Source organism: Phaseolus vulgaris, chromosome 1 (genome assembly GCF_051622355.1).
Source record: "Phaseolus vulgaris cultivar YP4 chromosome 1, ASM5162235v1, whole genome shotgun sequence".
NCBI lineage: Eukaryota > Viridiplantae > Streptophyta > Magnoliopsida > Fabales > Fabaceae > Phaseolus > Phaseolus vulgaris.
In genome coordinates, this window is record NC_143498.1 from 32,291,099 (window position 1) to 32,314,430 (window position 23,332).

At 42.5% G+C, this 23,332-nt stretch overlaps 2 protein-coding genes across 4 annotated transcripts; one reads left to right on the forward strand and one right to left on the reverse strand.

Annotated features, from left to right (window-relative positions):
• Positions 1-6,772: 6,772 nt before the first annotated feature.
• Positions 6,773-7,150, reverse strand: LOC150029581 (uncharacterized). Its single transcript, XM_090296139.1, has one exon. It carries the CDS (start codon positions 7,148-7,150, stop codon positions 6,773-6,775), a length of 378 nt encoding a protein of 125 aa, XP_090152265.1.
• Positions 7,151-16,440: 9,290 nt separating this feature from the next.
• Positions 16,441-22,450, forward strand: LOC137813833 (putative protein S-acyltransferase 4). Of its 3 annotated transcripts, XM_068616276.2 has the most exons (7): positions 16,528-17,208; positions 17,911-18,099; positions 18,708-19,016; positions 19,790-20,005; positions 21,034-21,277; positions 21,350-21,620; positions 22,008-22,450. In XM_068616276.2, the coding sequence occupies exons 1-6, from the start codon at positions 17,113-17,115 to the stop codon at positions 21,583-21,585; spliced, it is 1,290 nt and encodes a 429-aa protein (XP_068472377.1). In that variant the 5' UTR covers positions 16,528-17,112; the 3' UTR covers positions 21,586-21,620; positions 22,008-22,450. The 3 variants fall into 3 exon arrangements, with proteins under 3 accessions (XP_068472375.1, XP_068472377.1, XP_068472376.1); XM_068616274.2 differs by having other exon boundaries at positions 16,441-17,208; positions 21,034-21,620; XM_068616275.2 differs by lacking the exon at positions 22,008-22,450 and having other exon boundaries at positions 21,034-21,803.
• The last annotated feature ends 882 nt before the right edge of the window (positions 22,451-23,332 follow it).

The window sequence follows — 23,332 nt, forward strand, 5'->3', positions numbered from 1 at the left end:
TGTGATAGCTGCACAAATGATGTCACGTGGCCGTCTGGAAGGCTGATGAACCAGTCCATTGTCAGCGTGCTCATGAATAACTTGCACCTCACGGCGTCAGAACCGCCGACAAGCATCATCTGCGTATGGAACGCAGTGAGGTGCACCTCTGGATCTTCTATCCCAATGAACGTAACCTTCGGGCCTACGAACGTGAGTGGTATCACCGCTTCCATAATGGACTGCGAAAATGGCATGGGGAACACCCTGGATGGCGTGAAGCACTCGCGATCTTCTGCTTCGCAACTCCTAGGGTGGTTGCGCATCCCGCGGCGCAACTCTTCGTTCGCACGGCACAACTCTTCGTTTCTTGCCTGCGACGCCGCAAGATCCAACTGAATGCGTTCTTACTCCGCCCTCGATGCCGCCATCGCCTCTTGAAGGCCTTGCATCACCTCCATGACCTGCTGCAAGGTCATGCCATCACTCTCTACGCGTGCTGTAGAACTCTGCCTCGTAGTCCTCATTCTTCACTGTTTCTTTGTGAATCTTAAACACTTTCGGCAAATCTTGGAACTTCCTTCAGTGAAACTAAGCAAATCTTGAGGATTCCCGATGAATCTTTCAAGAATCTTGGAAAACCTCCACGAACTTCACTGTCGCTACTGGAACTCGAACTTCTTAAGGTGGGACTGCTGTTTTAGATCAGGCCCCACGGTGGGCACCAAAATATTCCTGCCGGTTGACTCGATCACCTTCGTGCGTAGCTACGAGCTGCGTTTCAAGGACTCCTTTGCCTTCGTTCCAATCTTCACCCTTCGCCGCCGTGAATACCTGAAACAAAGAGACAAATGGGCGCCCTCGCGACCGTTTGCACTCCAACGCTCAAGTCAGTAATGGCAGAAAACACCGTTGCACCTCTGTCACAAAACACTATGAACACCGTGCTCAAGGAAGCGCGTAACTGAATTCTCTCTCTTTCTCATATTACTTGTGTGTAAAGTGTGAAAACGTACCTCCCTAAGTCTTTCAGAAAAGCTTATATACCTTTGACTTAAGCGCTTTTGCCACGTGGCTACCTTTGACTCAAGCATCACTACAGGCAGGCCCTCACATCATCGTAACCCAAGCTAAGGTTGACTCCAGTGAGTGAGGCTGCCCTTTCGAAGTGCAACTGGCGCGGGATGACCACTCAGGCGTCAACTCATACGCCCAATATCAGAGGGATCATCCATACTGAGCGTACACTGCCCCCTCACGTCCCATGCATGTGGATCGCCCCTGGAACGAGACTCTACCGAGTCGTATCGGTTCCAGTGGTTCTCTAGCGGTGGGGCGTACTACCGCTTCCCTACACCTTTATGCATGGTCTTCGTGGTCTGGGCTTCTCTATACTGGTAGCTAGGATGTGGCCCTCATGCCACCTTTCTGACTCGTCTTTCTCTTTGGGTGCCGAGGGCCGAAGAGTCCTCGCCTTTTCCCCAAGCCGACACCTCCTCGGTTCCTCTTACACGTGAGCCTGACGAGGCTCTTTTCCTAACCAACTGAACCCTCCTCGTGGACCCCTCTTTCGGGGGTCCCATGCTCACTATGGTCAACGGTCAACGACCGAGACCCGGACGGTACAATTATCTTATATTATTTTTCAAATTATAATAGTATCATGTATTTACATGTATTACCTTTAAAAAGTGTATATATCTAATGAAATAGTTTATTAGTATTATTGAAATTCAAATTACCTTGAAAATTAAAACATTTTATTACACATGTGTCGTGACAATAATAATGTGAGACCATTTACCTAATTCATCTAAATAAGAAAAAAACTAACTTAATAAACAAACTAAATATTTTTTTTCGAAATATATATTCAAAAGTTTATTTTTCATTGATTTAAAAAATATATTTCTTATGCGAGTTGATCACATGTTTGCGGGCCAACCCACATGCAGGACCGGACAATAAAATTAACCCACACTTTCTATATGGCACGGGCTAACCCAGTTGAACAAGGTGCTTTGATGCTTCTAAAACTGCTTTGAAGACTTGAAGAATTTGATGTTGTGTTTGTGTGTGTTGTTTAGTAGTTTTTGAATTGTCAATTCACATCTATTATTGATTCAAGCTCACTTGATTCTTTATCTCTTTTTGAAAGAAATGTTTTCTAAAGGTTGAGTGAATTTTAATCAGTTGTTTTGAGTTTTCAATAAGTTGAAAAAACTATTGTTCAAGGTCTTGTGACTACAACAAGTTTTTTATCAATTGATTTGTTGAAACAACTGGTAGATTGGCACTTAGTGTTCTCCAAAGGTTTTGAAAAAACTTTTTTTCTTTTCTCTTTTCTGTAAGGCAAAAATAGTCGATTATTTCGATAAAACAACTTGTTTTATGTTATATCGTTAATAGAAAAATAAATCAATCAGTTTTGTTCCTGCCGGTTGACTGAGAAAGTCTTTGTGCGTGGCTCTAACTTGCGATCAAGGACTCCTTCATCTTCAACTCAAATCTCTGTCTTACGCCGTCGTGAGTACCTGAAATGAAGTGAGCAAAGGGTGCCCTCGCGGCCGTTTGCACTCCGACGATCAAGTCAGCAAAGCAAGAAACATCAAAACCTCCGTATCGGAGAACCGTAACTGAATTGTAACTAACTTTGTTCTCTCTTTCTCTCTGAGTGAGTGTGTAAACTGAGTAAAATGTGCAACTGATAAAACGTACCTTAGTAAACTTTCAGAGAAGCTTATATACCTTGATGTTTCTGTGCTTACTGCCACGTGTCCTTCTGACTTAACCGCCATTCCACGTGGAAGGCCTTACAACGCTTTAACCCAACTTAGGGAAACTCCAACCTGTAAGTCCTCCTTCTCTGGAGTGCATCTGGCGCGAGGGGTGACTACCTGGGTGCCGACTCATGCGCCCCAACTTCTAGTCACTTGCCCTGGGAGTGTATCTGCCTTCCTCTCATACCATGCACATGGTTCGCCCCTGGGCGTGGCCCTCTCCCGGGTCGTATCTGTCCCAGGGATTCTCCAGAGGTGGCGTGGGTACTTCACGAGTCAGGTTACCCCCTACTGGTACTGGGACTATGGCCTTGAAGCCACCTTTCTCTTCTCTTTATTACTGCTCTGAGTTACCGGGGCCCGAGGCCTCCTCGCCCGTACCGTGACCTCTGATTGTGTCGCCCCCTCCACGGTCTTCCCTACCCATGGGTATCGGGGGGTGACATTAGCGACGCCTCAACTTGGCGACGCCCACACCTGGCGACGCCTACCTCTGGCGACGCCCACTTCTGGCGACGCCCACTTCTGGCGACGCCCAAAGTGGTCAACCTATTGACTTTCTCCTTTGAGGCCCTTGGCAGGTCCCACCACGTGTTTGACTTTGACTTTGACTTTGACTTTGGTCAATGCTCGGGGACGGGACAATACACAAGCCCCCCAGTCTTGAGCTGACACTTGTTTCAGCAAAAAGACTAAGGCCTCGCCCTACCATCCATGTGGCATTCCTGATGATGTGACATTCTCTGAGCAGCTGACGTGACATTCTCTGTGTTGAGGATGTGACACTTTAAGTTATGCTTTAATCTCTTGACACGTGGCCCAATCGCACGGCCACAACTTAACGCCTCTCGCGCTCCTTAAGTTTACGTTATATCTTTCAAAAACGCGCACTCCCAGTTACTGTTTCATCACTTTTTCGCATTCTACTCACTGTTCATCTTCCCGAGCTTTCTCTGCAATATTTGCTCTCTTCTTCGTGCTTCCAATCTTTATCCAACCAGATACTCAAAAGGTATGATTTTTCTCCTTCAATGGCTCTCCCCTTTAACTTTTGTACTAATATAACTGTCTGGGCCTGTTTATTTTTTTCGCATTTGCACTCTTCTTCCCCATTTCTCTGTTTCCCTTCCTCTCAATTTCTCGCGTGGGTAGGGACTTCGACACCTCAATTCTGATAGGTCGTGAGTACAATGTTGAAGCCCTTGCTAGTTACATAAGTACGAGAACCACCTTCTTCAATCCTTTATTCTTTGCTTCTGCTTGTTTTTTGCTTTGTGCATGATTTATATGCTTTCTCATGTCATAATTTAGCTTGTGCTTAACTCTCACTGTGTTTGCCCTCTTGATACAGACTCAAAAATGGACAAGCAAAGGAGATGGAGACTTGCCCAAGCCATGAAGTCTGCTTCATCGAAAGGGGGTGGGGTCTCCGTTCCTCCAACCTCTGAAAACGCCCCTACCTCCCCCACCCTTCGCCCCCAATGTCCACCTCCAACAACCACTCCCCAAACTCTACCATCTCCAACTCAAACCCCACAGTCGCCGCCTCCCATAGCAGCCATGTCTCTCGCCCTAGCCGCATCCACTGCTGCACCAGCCCCCCTTGATAATGGCAAAGGGGTGGTGGTGGTACCTTCAGAGGACGAGGAAGATTTTGTTGAAGGGAAAGTCTTCAAAAGAAGGAGGACTACCCGCGTTGCCCCTCAGGTTGCTACCTCCACGTCTTCCTCTTCACATGGGGCTGAGTCACTTAGGGAGCACCCTCCAAGTGCCACCTCACCTCCACAACCAATGGCCTTGGAGGGCGGGGTTGAATCTGAACCTGCTCAACCTGCACCTGCACCAGAGCTTCCCCTACCAATCCAAGACACATTGAGGGGTTACCTGGAAAAGATGTCTCCACGCTGCCAGACTGAAGGGCCCAAGAAGGAAGGCATGAATTACTACATGGGTGCCTTCATCGCCTGTGCCAACACTTGGCGAGACCAAGCTAAAGCCAAAGCTATCGAGGCCTCTGCCTTTCAAGCTTTGGAGAAGAAATTTGCCTCCCTGGAAGAGGAGAAAAAACGCTGGGAACGCTAGGAGGAGGCATACAGGGTCTCTCTGAAGGTGGCACAGAAGGCCAAAGAGGAGGCCAGCAAACGACTGCATGAGGCGGGGCAAGCCCATGTTGAGCTTCTTAACCAGGTTGTTCCCTTTCACGTTAAAGATGTGGAGCTTGAAGGCGAGGTGGAGACTTCTAAGATCCAACAGAAGAAGCTTGAAGCCCACTGCGTCGACCGGGAGCAGAAACTGGGAAAAGCTGAGGCAGCCCTTGAGGCCAAAACTAATGATTGCAACTTGCTAACTGCCGAAAACACAACTCTACAGGCCAAAGTTCAGGAGCTGGTTGCTGCTTTGGTGGCCAAAGACCAAGAGATGGCCTCTCAAGCTGAGAACTTCAAGGCCACAGAGGAAAAGTTAATCGAAGAGGCTGCGACGGGGTTCACTGATGGGTTTGCTGAGGCCCTTGTTCAAGCGGCTTGCGCAAACCCTGGCATCAACGTCTTGGAGTGTAGTCCCTTCAATGAAGTGGTCGAAGGCAAAATCGTGCCTTTGACGGCTCCTGAAGATTAGCTTTTCCTTTGTAAAACTTTGTAATCATGTACGTAATTGCTCTTTTTGTAATTGCTATGAACATCTTCTTCCCTGTATTTCTTAATATAACTTATCTTTTGGCTTCACGCTCTCGTGTTTTCCTTTCTGCTCTTGCTGCTTTTGATAGCTTGCGTTCTCTATGCTTCTTCTTCTCGCTCTTCGAATTTCTCTCGCCTTTTTTACTTGTAAAAATCTTCAACTTGCTCTTTTACTTACTTTTCTTGAGCCCTAAGGCGCTTACTGCCAAAGGCGCCACTGGTCTCATCTCTTCTATGGCCTCGACGTCGCTCAAGGGCGAGGGAGGACTTTATCTCTTCTTCTGTGGCCTCGACATCGATCGAGGGCGAGGAGGGCTTATCTTATCTGTACTGGGTGTCCATGCTCGAGGAGAGACCCGCTGAACGCGAGGTCGAATCGTCTTCAGCGTGCCTAAACAGTTGGGACAAAGTCACGCTTTGGTGCCCACGCCCGTGGAGAGGCCTATTACAGCAGCGCCGTATCGTCCACGGGGTGTCTAAACACCAAGGCAACTTAGCCCTTATCTCTGCACGCTTGGTGCCCACGCCTGAGAAGAGGCCTTCCCGGGGGTAGTGCCGTTTCAACCTCAGGGTGTCTGAAAACACCAAAGCGATCAGTGTTCTTGGTGCCCACGCCCAGGGAGAGGCGTGTTGGAAACATCATTGTGTCGTCCCTGGTGTGTCTAAACACCAAGATGACCAGAGATTTTGGTGATTATGCCTAAGGAGAAGGTTTCCCGAAGGATGGCACTTCTCCTTAATTGCGTGTATCTGCACCAAGTGACCTGGTTCTCCACTGCTCCGAAACTTCTTACTGTCTGATGCCCACGCTCGAAGGAAACGCCCCCCGCCACTTCCTTGCGAGGTGTCTAAACATCAGACACCGGGGCTAGCCGTTCTCACCTTAGGAGGGGGCGTCCCGAAGGAATCCCTTAACCCCTGCTCAGGAACTAGACGCTCGGATTTTAACTTATACTATGCGTACCTTTCAACTCGACGCCCGCGCCCGAGAGTGTGCTCCCGTCACTTGCTTTGGTGTGTCGACTCGTTCAAGCTGGTTTGCGCACTCGGCGCCCGCTCCCTTATCTGGCGATGCCTCTACCTGGCGATGCCTCTACCTGGCGATGCCTACGCCTGGCGACGCCTACACCTGGCGACGCCTACGCCTCGCGACGCCTACCCCTAGCGACGCCTTGAGCCTTTGTTTTTGTTTCTTAATCTTTGCTTTTACGTTGTGAGAGAAGAAAAAACTGAGACAAAGTTTTCTTGAACTTCTTTTTTTACTTGGGTGACCTCATTAAAAAACCCCCGAAAGGGAAAAAGAGTGTCCCCTTTTAAACTGTGTACTACACAATGTTTTTAGCTAAAATAAAACTTTAAATTGGCTGCGTTCCAGCTACGTGGGATGGGACCTCCTTCCAGAGTCTCGAGCTTGTACGAACCATTCCCCTTGGCTTCGATTACTCTGAAGGGTCCGGTCCACTTGGGAGACAACTTGTTCTCCAACTTATAAGGATGAGCTTTCCGCATGACCAGGTCAGCCACTTGGAATTGTCGCAGCTTCACCTTAGAGTTGTACTGATGCTCCATTCTTCTCTTCACGGCTTCAGCCTTTATCCTCGCCTCTTCTCTGGACTCGTTTAACAAGTCTAGATTCACCTTTCTTTCTTCGTTGGACTCCTCTGCCACAAAGCTTAGAAAACGCGGGGAACTCTCGTGAATCTCCACTGGGATCATGGCGTCTGACCCGTATACTAGGCTGAAAGGCGTCTCCATGGTGGAAGATTGAGGCGTGGTGTGGTAAGCCCACACAATCCTTGGCACTTCTTCTGCCCACGCCCCTTTAGCTTTCTCCAGTCTTCGCTTCAACCCCCTCAGCAAAATTCTATTCGCAGACTCTACCTGCCCATTCGTTTGGGGGTGTTCGACTGATGCGAACACTTGCTTGATTCCTACCTCAGCACACAGCTTCCCCAACTGTTGGCTCGCGAACTGAGTGTCATTACCTGAGATGAGATGCCTCGGCACCCCGAAACGACATACAATGTTCTTCCAAACAAAGTGTTCTACCTTGTGCGCAATGATCAGGGCCACTGGTTCTGCCTCTATCCACTTCGTGAAGTACTCGATGGCGACTATCAAGTACTTCATCTGCCTTATCGCCAAAGGGAAAGGCCCCAAAATATCGATTCCCCATGTGTGGAAAGGCCACGGGCTGTAAATCGATCTCAGCTCCTCTGGAGGCGCCTTGTGCCAGTCAGCATGCATCTGACACTGCTTGCATCGCTGGGCGTATCTCACACAATCCTCCCTCACCGATGGCCAATAAAACCCTGCACGAATCACCTTGGAAGCTAATGATCTTCCCCCGACGTGGCTTCCACAAATCCCCTCGTGGAGTTCCGACATGATCCTCGTACACTCATCGCCACTCACACATGTCAGAATTGGGTGTGTGAACCCATGCCTAAATAGCACTCCATCAACGAGAGTGTACCTTGCAGAGTTCTTCTTTATCCTCTTTCCCTCTCCAGGCTCTGCTGGGAGAATCCCATTGCAATGTATTGCCTATAAGGCGTCATCCACGTGTCCCCTTTTTCCAAGGCACATACTTGCACACACTTCTCTTCTTCGGGCGAGGCCGCATAGGAGCTGACGCAGGGTGTCCTCGTCGTATCTTGAATCAAAGAGCGATGGCTCCTTGGCTTTCCTCTCGCCACACTCATGTGAAGAACATCCACCCTATTGTCTGCCACAAACTTTCATGGCGTTTTGAGCGTTTCTTGAATGACCGTCCTCTGCCTTTCCCCCTTGCCTGAGCTAGCCAGCTTGGCGAGCAGGTCAGCTCTGGCATTTTGTTCTCTAGGGAGATGCACCAGCTCAAACGTAGCGAAAGCTCCCCTCAACACTTGGACATACTTCAGATACACCGCCATCTGCGGGTCTTTTGCCTGATACTCCCCAGTCACCTGCCCTGTGACCAACTGCGAATCACTCTTTGCCAAGAGGCTCTGCGCACCCATCTCCTTGGCCAAGAGCATTCCAGCGATTAAAGCCTCATACTCAGCTTGGTTATTACTTGCCTTGAAGGCGAAACGTAGGGCTTGCTCGATCAACACCCCATTAGGCCCCTCCAAGACTATTCCCGCACCGCTCCACTGTTGATTGGAGGATCCATCCACTGAGAGCATCCACTGTGATCCTAACTCCACCTCTTGGGGGGCACCTCCTGGTGAGAGCTCTGTAACAAAATCTGCGTAGACTTGCCCTTTGATGAATCCCCTGGGCTCGTACTGGATATCAAACTCTGACAGCTCCACTGCCCAGCGAACCATCCTCTCAGCGACATCTGGCTTCTGAAGTACCTTCTGAATGGGGAGGTCCGTCATCACCACCACTGTGAAGCTATGAAAATAGTGGCGGAGCCTCCTGGCCGAGAACACTACTGCCAGCGCCGCCTTCTCCAACGACTGGTACCTCGACTCGGGGCCTTGCTTACGAAGTAGATGGGCTTCTGCACTTGATCCTGCTCCTGGACCAGCAAAGAGCTGATAGCCCACTCAGTCACAGCAAAGTACAAACGAAGGGGGACGCCTGCCCGTGGCTTGCACAACACCGGAGGCGTCGCCAAGTACTCCTTCAGCTTGAGGAATGCTGCTTCGCACTCATCGGTCCACGCAAAGCGGTTGTTCCTCTTGAGGCACTGAAAGTAGGGGTGGCCCTTCTCACCTCCAGCAGACACGAACCTTGACAAAGCTGTCATTCACCCAGTAAGTTGTTGTACTTCTTTTACTGAGGTTGGACTCCTCATGGCAATGATAGTTGCGCACTTATCAGGGTTCGCCTCTATTCCCCTTTCTGTGAGCATAAAGCCCAAAAATTTACCCGCCTCAACCCCGAAGACGCACTTCTCGGGGTTCAACTTGAGACGGTACTTTGATATGGTGGCAAACAGCTCTTCCAGATCCGTTGTGTGTCGCGCCCTCTCCTGCGAGGTCACCACCATGTCATCTACGTAGGCCTGCACGTTCCTTCCCAGCATGGGTGCAAGAACCTTATCCATTAGTCTCTGGTAGGTGGCGCCCGCGTTCTTCAGCCCAAACGGCATCACCTTATAGCAGTAACTGCACGTCTCCTTCATGAACGTCGTTTTGCTCTCATCCCTTGGATGCATCTTTATCTGATTGTACCTCGAGAATGCATCCAAGAAGCTCAGCATCTTACACCCTGAAGCGCTATCCACCAATGCGTCGATGCTAGGTAAGGGGTACGAATCTTTAGGGCACGCCTTATTCAAATCCGTGAAGTCGACGCACATTCTCCATTTTCTGTTCGCCTTCTTCACTAAGACGACATTGGCCAGCCACTCAGGGTATTGGATCTCCCTGATATGCCCAGCACTTAGCAATTTCTGCGTCTCCTCCTGCACGATGAGGCACCTCTCCTCGTTGAACTTCCTTCTCCTTTGTCGTACAGGGCGGACCTTGGGATCCATGGTGAGGTGGTGGCATAGGAAATCTGGGTCGATGCCTGGCATGTCCAAGGCGGACCATGCGAACGCATCTAGGTGGCACGAGATCATCGCCGCCACTTCGTCCTGTTCCTCCTGGCTTAGCAAACGTCCCAACTTGAATACCTTGCCACCTATCTGCCTCTCCACCACGTTGTCCATTGGTTGGGGTCGCCTGTCTCGCACACTCTCCGCACAAGACTCGCCTCTGCTGCCTTCTCTTATAGGCGTCGCCCCATCAGGTGCTTCAAGCGTGGCCTCCTCTGATATTTCTTCCATGGGCGAGGCCCCCTCGGATATTTCTTCCATGGGCGAGGCCTCCCCATGTGCTTCTTCTGAGGGCGCGTCTTCCCTGGGCGTCGCCTCCGCGGGTGAGGCCTCGACAGGTGTTGACTCTGCGGGCGTCACCTCTTCCAAGGGCTCTACCTCCATTGGCGTATCTAAAACGGGCGGGCGTTCCATCACCATGACCACGCCCCTTTTCGTTTTTAAGCTGTTCTCGTAGCATTTTCGGGCCTCCTCTTGATCAGACTTGATGACGATCACCTTGCCACTAAGGTTTGGCAGCTTCATCTTCATGTGGTGCGTGGAAGCCACTGCTCTTAGCCTATTCAGCGCTGACCTACCCAACAGAATATTGTAAGCTAAATTGGCATTGACTACCAAGTATCGAATGCTCTCTGTACGGGACGCCGTTCCATCCGTAAACGTCGTCCTTAGCTCCAAGTAGCCACGTACCTCCACTTGGTCCCCTGCAAACCCATACAAGCATCCAGTGTAGGGTCTCAGCAGGTCAGGGGAAAACTGCAGCTTGTTGAAGGTCAACCAAAACATGACATCTGCAGAACTGCCCTGGTCGACGAGAAATCTATGCACCTTTCTCCCAGCTATGACAACCGAAATGACCACGGGGTCATTGTCATGTGGGACGACATCATGTAGATCAGCTTTTGTGAACACCAGGTCTGTCTCCCACGGGTCGTCTGAACCCTCTCCAGCAACTGAATTCGCTGACCTCACATACCTCTTACGCTGAGAGGCAGTGGGCCCTCCCCCGGAGAAACCACTAGAGATGGTGTGTACTTCTCCGTGTATTGGCATCTCGTGTGCCTGATCTTCCTCTGGTACTGCCAAGGCCGCGGCCGTAGCAGACCCGACCATGTAATCTTTCAGGAAACCATTCTTCACCAGTTCATCTAACTGATGGCCCAACGCCAAGCAGTTGTTGATGTGGTGCCCAAATGCCTCGTGGAATTTGCACCACGAGTCTTTGTGAGGTCCCAGCACTTTATCTGTCTTCACTGGTGGCCTCAGCCTGTCAGCTATGTTTGGCACAGCAATAAGATCTTTAAGCTCCACCACGGAGTTGTGCCTTATCGGCCTATTCCCTTCCCTCGCCGGCCTGTTTCCCTCTGCTCGACCCCTAGCTTGGGGCCTCCTCGCCTCGTATGGGCGTATCCTCTCCTGGTTCTTCCTTCCCGTCGCTGCCTCGTTGACCCTGGCAGGTTGTGCACGCGACAATGCTCTCGGGCGTGTGGGTGCAACGCTTGTGCGCTTCTCGCACATCTCGCCCTCAGTGGCGATGTGTTCCACAACACGACGCCTTATCTCAGCAAAAGTTCGGGGGCGGTTGCGAATGATTGACTCGCAAAAAGGCCAAGGGCACACCCCCTTTCTGAATGCGTAGACAATCATGGGCTCCTCCGTGGTGCCAACCTTCACCACCTGAGCCCCGAAGCGATTGATATACTCCTTCAAGCTCTCGCCTTGATACTGCTTCACGTCAAACAAGTCATACGAAACTGGTGGTGGAGCCCTATTTGCTAGGTACTGCTCCCTGAATAGCTGGTAAAGTTGTGCGAAAGATGTGATATGGCCGTCTGGAAGGCTGATGAACCAATCCATGGCCATCCCAGTCAACGTGCTCATAAAGAGCTTGCACCTTACGGCATCGGAGCCGCCTACTAGCATTATCTGCATGTGGAACGCAGTGAGATGTGCTTCGGGATCTTCCATCCCAGTGAAAATCACCTTAGGACCTACAAACGTGTTAGGAATTACCTCCTCCAGAATCGACTGCGAGAACGGCGTAGAGAATTCCCTTGGTGGAGTGAAACACTCGTGATCATCTGTATCACGTAGCCCTGAGTTGTTGCGCAACCCGCAGCGCAACTCCTCATTCGTAAGACAAAGCTCTTCGTTTCTCGCCTGAGACGCCGCGAGATCCGCCTGCATGCGTTCTTGTTCAACCTTCGATGCCGCCAATGCCTCCTGCAATCCCTGCATCATATCCATGACCTGCTGCATGGTCATGTCTCCACTCTCAGCGCGCGTCGAACTTTCCCTGGTGGTTCTCATTTTCAGCGATTTCTTGAAACTCTTCTAACTGTTACGGCGGTTCTAACAAACTCTCCGGTGGAATCGAACGAGATTGAGAACGAACGGTGAAAACTTGGTGAAACTAAAGAACGAACGGTTGAAACTTCAAGAAGATGAAGAAAACGACGAGAACTCGAACTAGACTGACGAACAACCGGTGAAAACTGAATTCAATCGGAAAATGATCGGTGGAAACCACGAGCAACAACGTATCTTCAGCAGACTTCAAACAATCACTAACAAACAACGAACTAAATTGAACTTCGCGATGAATTGTGGATTTTGGACGATTCTTGAAACCTGATCTCGAAAACTGCGACTGAAAATCTCCAACACTTGCCGTGGGAGATGATGTTTTAAATCGGCCCCACGGTGGGCGCCAAATGTTCCTGCCGGTTGACTGAGAAAGTCTTCGTAAGTGGCTCTAACTTGCGATCAAGGACTCCTTCGTCTTCAACTCAGATCTCCGCCTTACGCCGTCGTGAGTACCTGAAATGAAGTGAGCAAAGGGCGCCCTCGCGGCCGTTTGCACTCCGACGATCAAGTCAGCAAAGCAAGAAACATCAAAACCTCCGTATCGGAGAACCGTAACTGAATCGTAACTAACTTTGTTCTCTCTTTCTCTTGAGTGAGTGTGTAAACTGAGTAAAATGTGCAACTGATAAAACGTACCTTAGTAAACTTTCAGAGAAGCTTATATACCTTGATGTTTTTGTGCTTACTGCCATGTGTTCTTCTGATTTAATCGCCATTCCACGTGGAAGGCCTTACAACGCTGTAACCCAACTTAGGGAAACTCCAACGTGTAAGTCCTCCTTCTCTGGAGTGCATCTGGCGCGAAGGGTGACTACTTGGGTGCCAACTCATGCGCCCCAGCTTCTAGTCACTCGCCCTGGAGTGTATCTGCCTTCCTCTCGTACCATGCACATGGTTCGCCCCTGGGCGTGGCCCTCTCCTAGGTCGTATCTGTCTCAGGGATTCTCCAGAGGTGGCATGGGTACTTCACGAGTCAGGTTACCCCCTACTGGTACTGGGACTATGGCCTTGAAGCCACCTTTCTCTTCTCTTTATTACTGCTCTGAGGTACCGGGGTCCGAAGCCTCCTCGCCCGTACCGTGACCTCTGACGTGTCGCCCCTTCCACGGTCTTCCCTACCCGTGGGTATCGGGGGGTGACATCAGCGACGCCTACCTCTGGCGACGCCCACTTCTAGCGACGCCCAAAGTGGTCAACCTATTGAATTTCTCCCTTGAGGTCCTTGGCGGGTCCCACCACGTGTTTGACTTTGACTTTGACTTTGGTCAACGCTCGGGGACAGGACGGTACAAGTTTTTTTTCAAATCAATCAATTGTTTTTTAAACAGAATTTTGTTATGAATTTCAAACTGTTTTTAAAGGTTTCTATATACTTCTTTATATTATGTTCTTTGTTTTCTGGTATAAACAATCAATTGTTTCGATAAAACAACTGGTTGATTCTTCATAAAAAAACTGTAATCTGATATTTTATCCAGTTGAACAGAAAATCAATTGGTTGATTGTTACAAACATTTTCATTCTACTACCAAACTTTGCGAAAATCTTGTGAAAACAATTCACCCCTCTATTTTGGCCACACATTCTAACAAACTCGACCCGCATTTTGTGAACTCAATGCAGGACACCTATGCGAGGTGGGTAGACTCGCATTGTCATCCCTAGACGCAGGGATAGGAGGAATATTTATTAAAATATTTTTAAAACTTAATTTCTATTATATATATTTACATATGCTAATTTTTTTCTAATGAAAATTTAATCCCTGGTTTCATTTTTAAATACTACAGGATGCATTTATAAACCTGAAAGTCTATACTATTTATTTTATATTTATCCTTTCAAATATAAAAAGTTTACACTAGTATATTAAAATTTAGACTTCAAATATATTTTTTATAACATCAAGTTTTTTCTTCTCATAAATTATGTCTCTTCCGTAATATAGGCTTGCCTATCTTACAAGTTTATATATTAAAATTTTGATAAATAAATTATTTTTAAATTAAAGTTAAATGTCTTAATTAGATCTATATTTTATTGTGTTAAAAATATGCATTGCAAATGAAAACTGTGTAATTAGAAATCAATATTAACGTTATATATTTGATATTTCATTGAAGTTGTTTATAAAAAAATTATAATATATTAAAAAATATTAAATATCAATTCAAAGCAGGGAAATAAGGGTTGAATTTATTTTTTTTCATATACGTAAAGATAAAAACTTCATACTCTTGTTACAATATCTTGCCATTTCTTTAATCTTTTTGCAAGTTTTTTTTTTCTTTAATTTTTTTCATGCATATTATTAATCTTAATGCACCCTTCAATTAGATATTAAAATGTGCCAGCATGCATGTCATCAATTCCTAGGAACAACAGCATTATTTTAAATTTGACCTCAATAGCCACTTTTTTCAATCCATAATAACATTCACAAAAAAGACAAAAAAGAAAAAGAAAACACCACTACTATATTCAGATTTGTGAGTTGTAAATTGAAGTTCAAACTTAACCAGGCAAGTTTTAGTTGGTTTCATATTGGATCTCACGTTGTGCCAAATGTCACCTTCTTCAAAGAACCATATACTATATATATATATATATATATATATATATATATATATATATATATATATATAAGTTGGATAAATTATATAATATATGGCTCCAGCATTCCATTGGAATGGTATCTATCTGTCTACAATGTTGTGATTTGATTTATAAAGCATATTCTATACACACTTCTTATCTCCAAGATTTTTTTTTTCTTTTATCTTGGTAAATTCGAACCCACCATCATCAGTGTGTTCATATCTATATTATATGCATCATCTTCACTTATTTTATTACAATTTGGTTACCAAGGTCCATGATAACATTTATGTTTCTCAAAAACAAGTGAATCACTCACTTTTGTTCATGTGAAACTCTCCATAAAATCACACCAAAAGAAGAAAAATATGAAACAAAGGCAGAAGTAATCAATCATATTTAAAGTTTCTTTAGTTTCTAAGCAATTCAACAGAAGTTCTTTATAAAGTAACTAATAAAGTTTATGCATGCAGGTTTAACCGTCACAATTATACTAACTATGTGTCCAATCATTATCATTCATACAAATATATTTTTTTTTGGTGGATAAATACAACTGGTTTCACATCTTTTATTAGTAGTTAATTATACATTATTTTAGACACAAAGGGACAAAACTATACCTTCTTTTTTAAACATTTATTGGTGTTTTAGTTATCAGCCATTGAAAGTTTTGACCCTTTACAGTACATGCAATAATAATGTTAGATACATGCATACAAATAGAAGATAAAAACTTTTTCTCGCAATAATTATAGTTCGAAACTAAATAAATATAAGACAAGCATTATAATATTGAAACAGAATAGTATTAATAATTACAATACCTTTTTAAATTAAGAAAAATCAACAAATTGGTTCAAAGGGATATATCAAGTTTAATTTATGATTTTTAAAAAAATATAGTTTAATTATCCGATTTTAAACTGATTTAAATAAATTTTCCCAATTAAACATATCTCCACCTGATTCAATTCCGACAATAATTTATGAAAGAATTGCATCAGATTGTTGCTTTCGTTTTTTTCTGAATTTTGTAAAATTCACGTACTCGTTACATCTTATCTTGTCGTTGAGAGATTGAAAATGTTTTGTAAGATTTATGGGGAAATAACGGTAATTAGTTAATTCCTTAATGTAACTAGTTAAAAATATCTTTACTATTAAGTTTAATCAACTCTAAAATTAAATTTTCAGAACAGATTTATGTTACATGTGAATTGTTTTTTCAGTACCTTGAGTTGTGCCTTTTTGGTTTTAGAAATTTTTTTATTTCTTAAAAATAAATATGTTTTTTATTATTCATCGTGTAAGTTTTTATTTCATTGCATATAACTTACTTATATTTATACTTATGATAAAAATAATACACAGAGACAACATAAAGTTTTTTATCATAATGATTTTTTGTACTGTGTAATCTACTTGAGAAGAAAGTTGTCACGAAGATTTAATGATAAACTAAAAATAAATATTTATGAGTGTTATTGAATCGATAATTTTCATGATTGGTGATGTAATTTGGAAAGAAAAGAAAAAAGAAAAAACACATTGGAATGACACCATTTAAGAATGTTGTTGTGAGCAACGAAAAAGGAAAGGTTGTAGTGTTGTATTGTAACAGAAAAAGAAACATTACGCGCGTAAAAGCCGCGAAGGATTGGGAAATCCGTCCGAGAACACCCCCCGAAGCTGTCAGCACTTTGGATTCGAAGGAGAAAGAGAGAGAGAAGAGAGAAAACAAAAACTTAGAGAAGAGGGAGAGAGAAAGAGAAGAAAATAATAAGAAAATCAAAGCTTAGAAACTTTGAGGGAGGGATTGATTAGAAAAGGATCATGGAGATTGTCATCTTCCAATGATCCCTACAACCCCACAAATTTTCTCGTTTGGATTTGGTGTCACAGCTTGATTCTCCATTGCTGCCATTCCAAACATCTCTTTCTTTCTCTCTCTCTCTCTCTCCGTGTCTATCTCTATCTCTTCTTTTTCTCTCTCCTCTCCTTCTCTCTTTCATCTGCATTGCCCCTTTCCACTGCAGAAGGAGGCTAATTGGAGGAAACCCAGGGAATTTCGGATTTTTAAGAGGATTTTGTTTCTGGGTCGGGACTTGAATTGGGTTTATGGGTTTTGTGAAGGAAAGAGTGCAGTTTTGGTGACACACGAGGTGGTGCTGCCATGGCTGGGAACAGAAATTCAGAAATGGGGGATTCTCCTTCTAGCAATGTGGGTCACCAACAAAAGAGGGTCTATGAAGTTTGGAGGGGAGGCAACGTGAGATTCTATCTCAACTTCTGTTTTGAATTTGTTTTCATATCTCACAACTGGATTTTGATGATGATTAGATTGTGTTTGATCACAATTCAATCGTTGTACTTGTTTGTCTATGCTTCAATTGTCTTTTGTTGATTTTTCTTTTTGATGAATAGATTGCTTGTTGGGTCATGATTCAATATTTTTTTAGTTTTTGGAACATAGCCCTTTTTCTGACTTGGGAAGAATGTTTCTTTCAACATGATGAATGTTGCTTTTGATCGAAAACTTCAATTGTATCGATGCTTGCTTGATCGCTTTAGAGGGTTTCTGGTAAATTAGGGACAAAAAGTTAATGCATGCAAATCGGGGATCAATCTTGCCTAATCGTTTTTATGTGAATGTGAATCGATGATTTTATTTATTTATTTTTATCGAAAAATGTGAATCTATGATGTTTTGATGATTTTAAGCTATTGATGTACCGGTGCCACTTCAATGAAAACACTTTTGTTTTGGTCAAAAATTTCATTTCAATAGATGAATTTTGACATGGATGTGGATTTTATAAGCTTGTATATGTCTTCCATCTGAAAGATTTTTACCTTGATGTTTTTGGGTTAAAAAATAATAGAATATTATTTAGGTGTAATTGGATGATATCGTGTAGCAATAACAAGCATGTTATACTTTACTAATTCTTCTTTGTTTGACTTTTTTCAGAAGTTTTTCTGTGGTGGGAGGATGATATTCGGTCCAGATGTAGCTTCCCTGTTTCTTACAACATTCCTAATTGCTGCACCTGCCATTACATTTTGTGTAAAAATATATCTTCAAATCAAGAACACTAGTGACCTTACTTCTGAATTTTGGTTTCCTGTGGTGGTTGTGGGTGCAGTTCTCACTGTTTTGGTAAATATCATTGGCAATTAATTCCTGGAGAGTTTACATATACTAGTCCTCATCTTATGCATCTTTCTATCATTTTCTCTTGTGCATCGTCTTTTTCCAGCTTCAGAATTGTAATCCAATTTTTCAATATGCATAGTTTATGCACATGGGGGTTATCTGATACGTAAGCAAGATATGATATTTAAGGATCCACTTATTTTCTGAACTTTAAGGTCATGTAAGTAGTTTGTGTCTGCTTTAAATAAGGGCAAAAGGAATATACGTCTAACTCCTTATCAGTGAGTCATAATAAAGGCTTTAATGCCATTTTGAGATTACGAGGAAAGAAGTAAAATAGAAAACATACAAGAGAGAAAAGAACATTCTGACTAATATTAATGTGTCAGTAAGTTATGTGGAAAACAATACACTGTTATAGTACAAGACCAGCTCAATTATACCCTTATCACGATTAATCTCCATAAATATAATGGCATCACCTTTTTTCATACTCATAATTGGTTTTTCCTTCTTCCCCTGCGCATTTTTTTCTTTCATCATAGCTTATATGATCAGCATTCCTTTCTTATTTTGAATATAGAAGCTGATATGTCTAACAACTCATGCAGGATTTAATGTTCCTCCTCATGACTTCTGGGAGAGATCCTGGAATTGTCCCTAGAAATTTAAGACCTCCTGAATTTGACGATACATTTGATATACCTACCCCTTCCATGGAGTGGATTAATGGTACAACCCCTCATCTGAAACTACCTCGAACTAAAGATGTTGTTGTTAATGGTCAGGTAGTGAAAGTAAAGTTCTGTGATACATGCTTGCTTTATCGCCCTCCTCGAACTTCTCATTGTTCTATATGCAACAATTGTGTCGAGAGATTTGATCATCACTGTCCCTGGGTTGGTCAGTGCATTGGAACAGTAAGTCCACTATACTGTAACGAGTGAAGTTTCAAACTTTCAATGAGTTAATGTTACATATTTTTATCCAAATATTTTTTATGCTAATGGGATATCACTCAAAAGAATTATTGAATAAACTCGAAAGTATGCAATACTGATCTTCTGATCTATTTGATGACTACTACACAAGTGAGTGATGTTAGTATGTATCTACAAATTCCATGACATCTATTTTCTGCCATGTTACAAGTTTTTGTAAACAAACTCAGAATAGATCTAATCAATTAACACTCAGACCGCACAATTGAATGTGAATATTTGGATTATGTTATTTTCTTATCTGTGAGAAAAAATACGAAGACCTCTAGGTTCGAGTGCTATTCCTTTTTGAAAGTTTGTCTGATTAGAGTGATGATCACCTCAAGTGACATAATAATCAGATATTAGTTCATATAAAGCTTGAAAACTAGTTTTGCAATTTTATCTTGAAAACTAGTTTTACAATTTTATCTTGATCTTCTTAAAATCTTTTCCTTGAAAACCACAAATTTCTTCTACTATGTGTTTGGAGTTTTCTTGGTCGATCACATTTCCTCAAAAGCTGAGTAATTAAATTTCTCAAAGTAATACCAATGTAGAAATTGCAAACGTGTCTTCTTTTTGGAGAACCCTCTTCCTTGGCTTCATTTGTTAGAAACAGAAACATGATTTTTTGTTTTAGTTTTTTGGTACTGCCCAAATGTCTATTTCATTTCAGTTCTTGCACTAACAGTTCTCTGACATAATTGCAGCGTAACTATCGGTACTTCTTCATGTTCATTTTGACATCAACAACTTTGTGCCTATACGTCTTCGTGTTCACTTGTGTCAGTATTTCCGAAAGAAATGTTTGGAAGACAATATCACGTGATTATTTATCAGATTTTCTGATAATATACTGCTTTATAGCTGTTTGGTTTGTTGGTGGCCTCACAGCTTTCCATTTCTATCTCATTTGTACAAACCAGGTGACTATTTACTTCACAATATATGAAAAAGTTCTTAACCATTTCTTATTCAGTGGTTGCTAAATTTTTTAGCATCAAATCACTAACAGGAACATATTATTTAGCTGGATTTATTGAAGGGAAGTTGTTTGGTACAAAAAAAAAAACTAGAAGTTTAGGAATTTTATTTAATGTTTAAGGGACACACTGGTTTTGGTAGGATAAACTAGAAGTATACTGGATATGATTAAGAAGAATATGATATAGAAAAGGATGAAATAAATATAAGAACTGAAATGATTAGAGTTTTATGGTTTCATTTTCTAAGAGGAAGGCAGACGGAGAAAAGGGGAGACAATAACAGAAAACTAAGTGTTGTAGCTGAGTTTGAAATATATAGTTAGCTAAAAAGCTACTATATTTATCAAGTTTGACTTCATTTTTCGGCTATTCATAGAAACAATAATACGTTGGGCTTTGTGCTAGCTATGGATGATGAAGTATCATTGATGATATTGGGATATTTAGTTGACATCTATGGCAGCTTAATAAATCATACTAATAATTTGCAAGAGTAAGGTTGGCTTAAATCAAATTAAATAACAGATTGTGTACTTATTTTTTGTTTTCTCCGTTCCAGAAAAGGTAGGCATATAAATTTTTGGCCTCCAAACTTATACTATTTTTTCTACGGTCATGTTCATTCAAGCTTGAGGTTCTCCTCAGGTTTAACTTTATCATCGTGTTGAGTTTGGCCATTTTAATATAACTTCGTTTTCTTTCAGTGAATATTATACATTGCTTTTCAGGGTACTAAAATTATTTTACTTATATTTTCTTGTTCATGATAGCTTCTTTATCTTTGTATTTGAAAGTGACTCTGCTCATTAGAGTTGAGTTTAATTAGCAGCTTACTGGGACACTTGTCTGCAATGTTCTTTAGTGACTTGTTCACATGGCCATTATTTTGATCCATTGTTTGCTTGGATTTATATTGTTGTTTATTGGTTGAAGATTACATACACTTCTTTGCTTTTGTTGCCATGCAGACAACTTATGAGAACTTCCGATATCAATATGATAAAAAAGGGAATCCATTCAATAGGGGATCATGCAGAAATATAAATGAAACACTTTGCTCCAGTGCTCCTCCTTCGAAGAATGACTTCCGAGCATTTGTTGTGGAGGATGAACACATGATGGTCAGATCGCTGACTCCAAACATTGCAGATGGAATTTTGACCCCAAAGGAGAAAATTGACCTTGAAATGGGATCTATGCGTGCAGAAGATGGTCGTTTACCTATTCCTGAACTTCTGCGAAATTTTGATTTTGATAATTTTGATGATGACATGAAGTTTGCAGATGAGGGGCAGCTGTCTTATGATCCGTTCTACAGTGTCGAGGATGATGCAAAAGGCTCGTCACGAACATCCATTGCAACAGTTTTGAATTTCCAAAGCATAAGTGAAGAGGGAATGGAAGAGTATGTGCAAAGCTCCCATGCTGGAGGAAGAGTCGGAGAATCTACTCAAAGACACATTACTTCTGATGGAACCTATACAAATAAGGAAACTAATGGCCGGAATCACTCACAATAAGCCACTATGCCTGCTTTTTGTTTTAATGCATCGAGGTTGTGTTCTCACTCTTCATCCTTCTTTTCGGAAAATTTTGGGATGCTCCTGGATGAGATGTTCCTTAAGTTTGATCATTTTCAAAAGTGTATATTCTGACTTGAGATTAAGTAAAGTGGTTCTAAAACCATACTTAAATCTACTTAAAGTGCATTTTTTATGAAGAAGTTGTTCCAATTTAACCAATGATTTCAAGTTTGAGTCCTGAGCATGCAACTGTGCTAAATACTTTGAGGAGGGGTGGGGATTTTGCTGTCTGTAATGTTCCCACCTGATTCAAACAGGATTGTTTCCAATGAAGGATACTTGTGGTTTTGCAAAAAAAGAAAAAGCCATTTTAGTTTCAGTATTAAGATATTTCCTTCCTTGACTGGCCTTTATTTCAGGTTTGCTGCTGGTCCTCTCTTTGATTGCTTGTGCCTTCAAGTAGACACTGAGGGTAGTTTGGTTCCACAGTTACAGCAATTTGTGGTTTTTGTAAGAATTTTCAATGTGCTGACTCATGCAAGTTCATTGATGCTATTCATGCTGGAAATGGGGAGATTGAGCTTGCACTTCTCTCTCATTTTAGCATAAAAGTGTGGCAAGTGTTTGTTGTAAGCTGTAAATGCCACTTGCATTCAAAATAATGCAGAAAGATTGTCTGGCTAAGTTTATGATAGGTGCTCTGGGTGTGCCTATCTCTTCCACTCAATCCTCTGTCAAGATCTCTAGATTGGATGATTTTTTATTTACAACTAGAAATTTAGGATTTCTGTAAGTAGTGCCACTGGTTTCATTTTGTAACAAATTTTAAATGATGCCATCCTAAAACCTTTTTTTGAGGGAACCTCCAATCCAACTTAATTAAAATTAAATCCAGGATTAGAAAAGGGAAAACACAGTTCAGTTTGACCAGGTGGAAAATTATTTTGATTCATTACCCAACTCAACTCACTTCACAAATTGTTATACTTATATCACCTTATTTTAGTAAACACACAAAATACTTATTTTTGGCTTAGCCAACCTAATTTTTTATGAAATGTATTGTCAAACTCTTTTGGAAACTTTTCTTATTTATTAATTTTTAATAAAAATAACAAGGTTTTATAGGAATATCACTTATTTAATAAATTGATTTATGGTTTTGTACAAGTTTTAATTAATAGTAGAGTATGTAGTTACCACTCCTTCATAGAAGATGGAGAGTTAGAAGCAAGTAAAAGTTTACACTGCTATTGTGAGTATATTACTTTTCTAGATTTTCTTAAATTATATTTACATTTTTTAATTTCTTTTACCCCATTACAATAATCTCTGTTATTACAACGCTTTTAAAACTTAAGATGGTGTATGTGTGATAAAGAAAAAGTAACAATATAATGTTTTTAAAATAAAGGGAATGTTTGTATAAAATTAATGAAACTATAACATGAGAAAACGTATATTGGTGCGGTTAGTCTTTTGCTTATTTAAACATATTTTATTTTAAAATGTGGTACTAACAAAACAAAAATTAAAAAAAGACAATCATATCTGAAAATCTTTTATATTTTCCCAAAGTTGTATATACTATTTTTTACCCAAAACGAAAAAAGGGGAATTTCTGTGGTCGAGCTTTTGTTTTACATTTTGTGGTTTTGTTCCATTGGCTGGGTTTTTGTGTGGTCTTTATTCCTGTTTGTAGGCTCTGTCCCTCAATAACTGCTATTGATGCTGTTTTTGCGCC

Bases quoted from the DNA above. Each gene is read 5' to 3' on its own strand.
- LOC150029581 (XM_090296139.1), bottom strand. From the start codon at position 7,150: ATGATCCCAGTGGAGATTCACGAGAGTTCCCCGCGTTTTCTAAGCTTT.
- LOC137813833 (XM_068616274.2), top strand. From the start codon at position 17,113: ATGGCTGGGAACAGAAATTCAGAAATGGGGGATTCTCCTTCTAGCAAT. The intron at 19,017-19,789 runs GTAAGTCCACTA...ACATAATTGCAG, and splicing joins TTGGTCAGTGCATTGGAACA to CGTAACTATCGGTACTTCTT. The intron at 20,006-21,033 runs GTGACTATTTAC...GTTGCCATGCAG, and splicing joins ATCTCATTTGTACAAACCAG to ACAACTTATGAGAACTTCCG.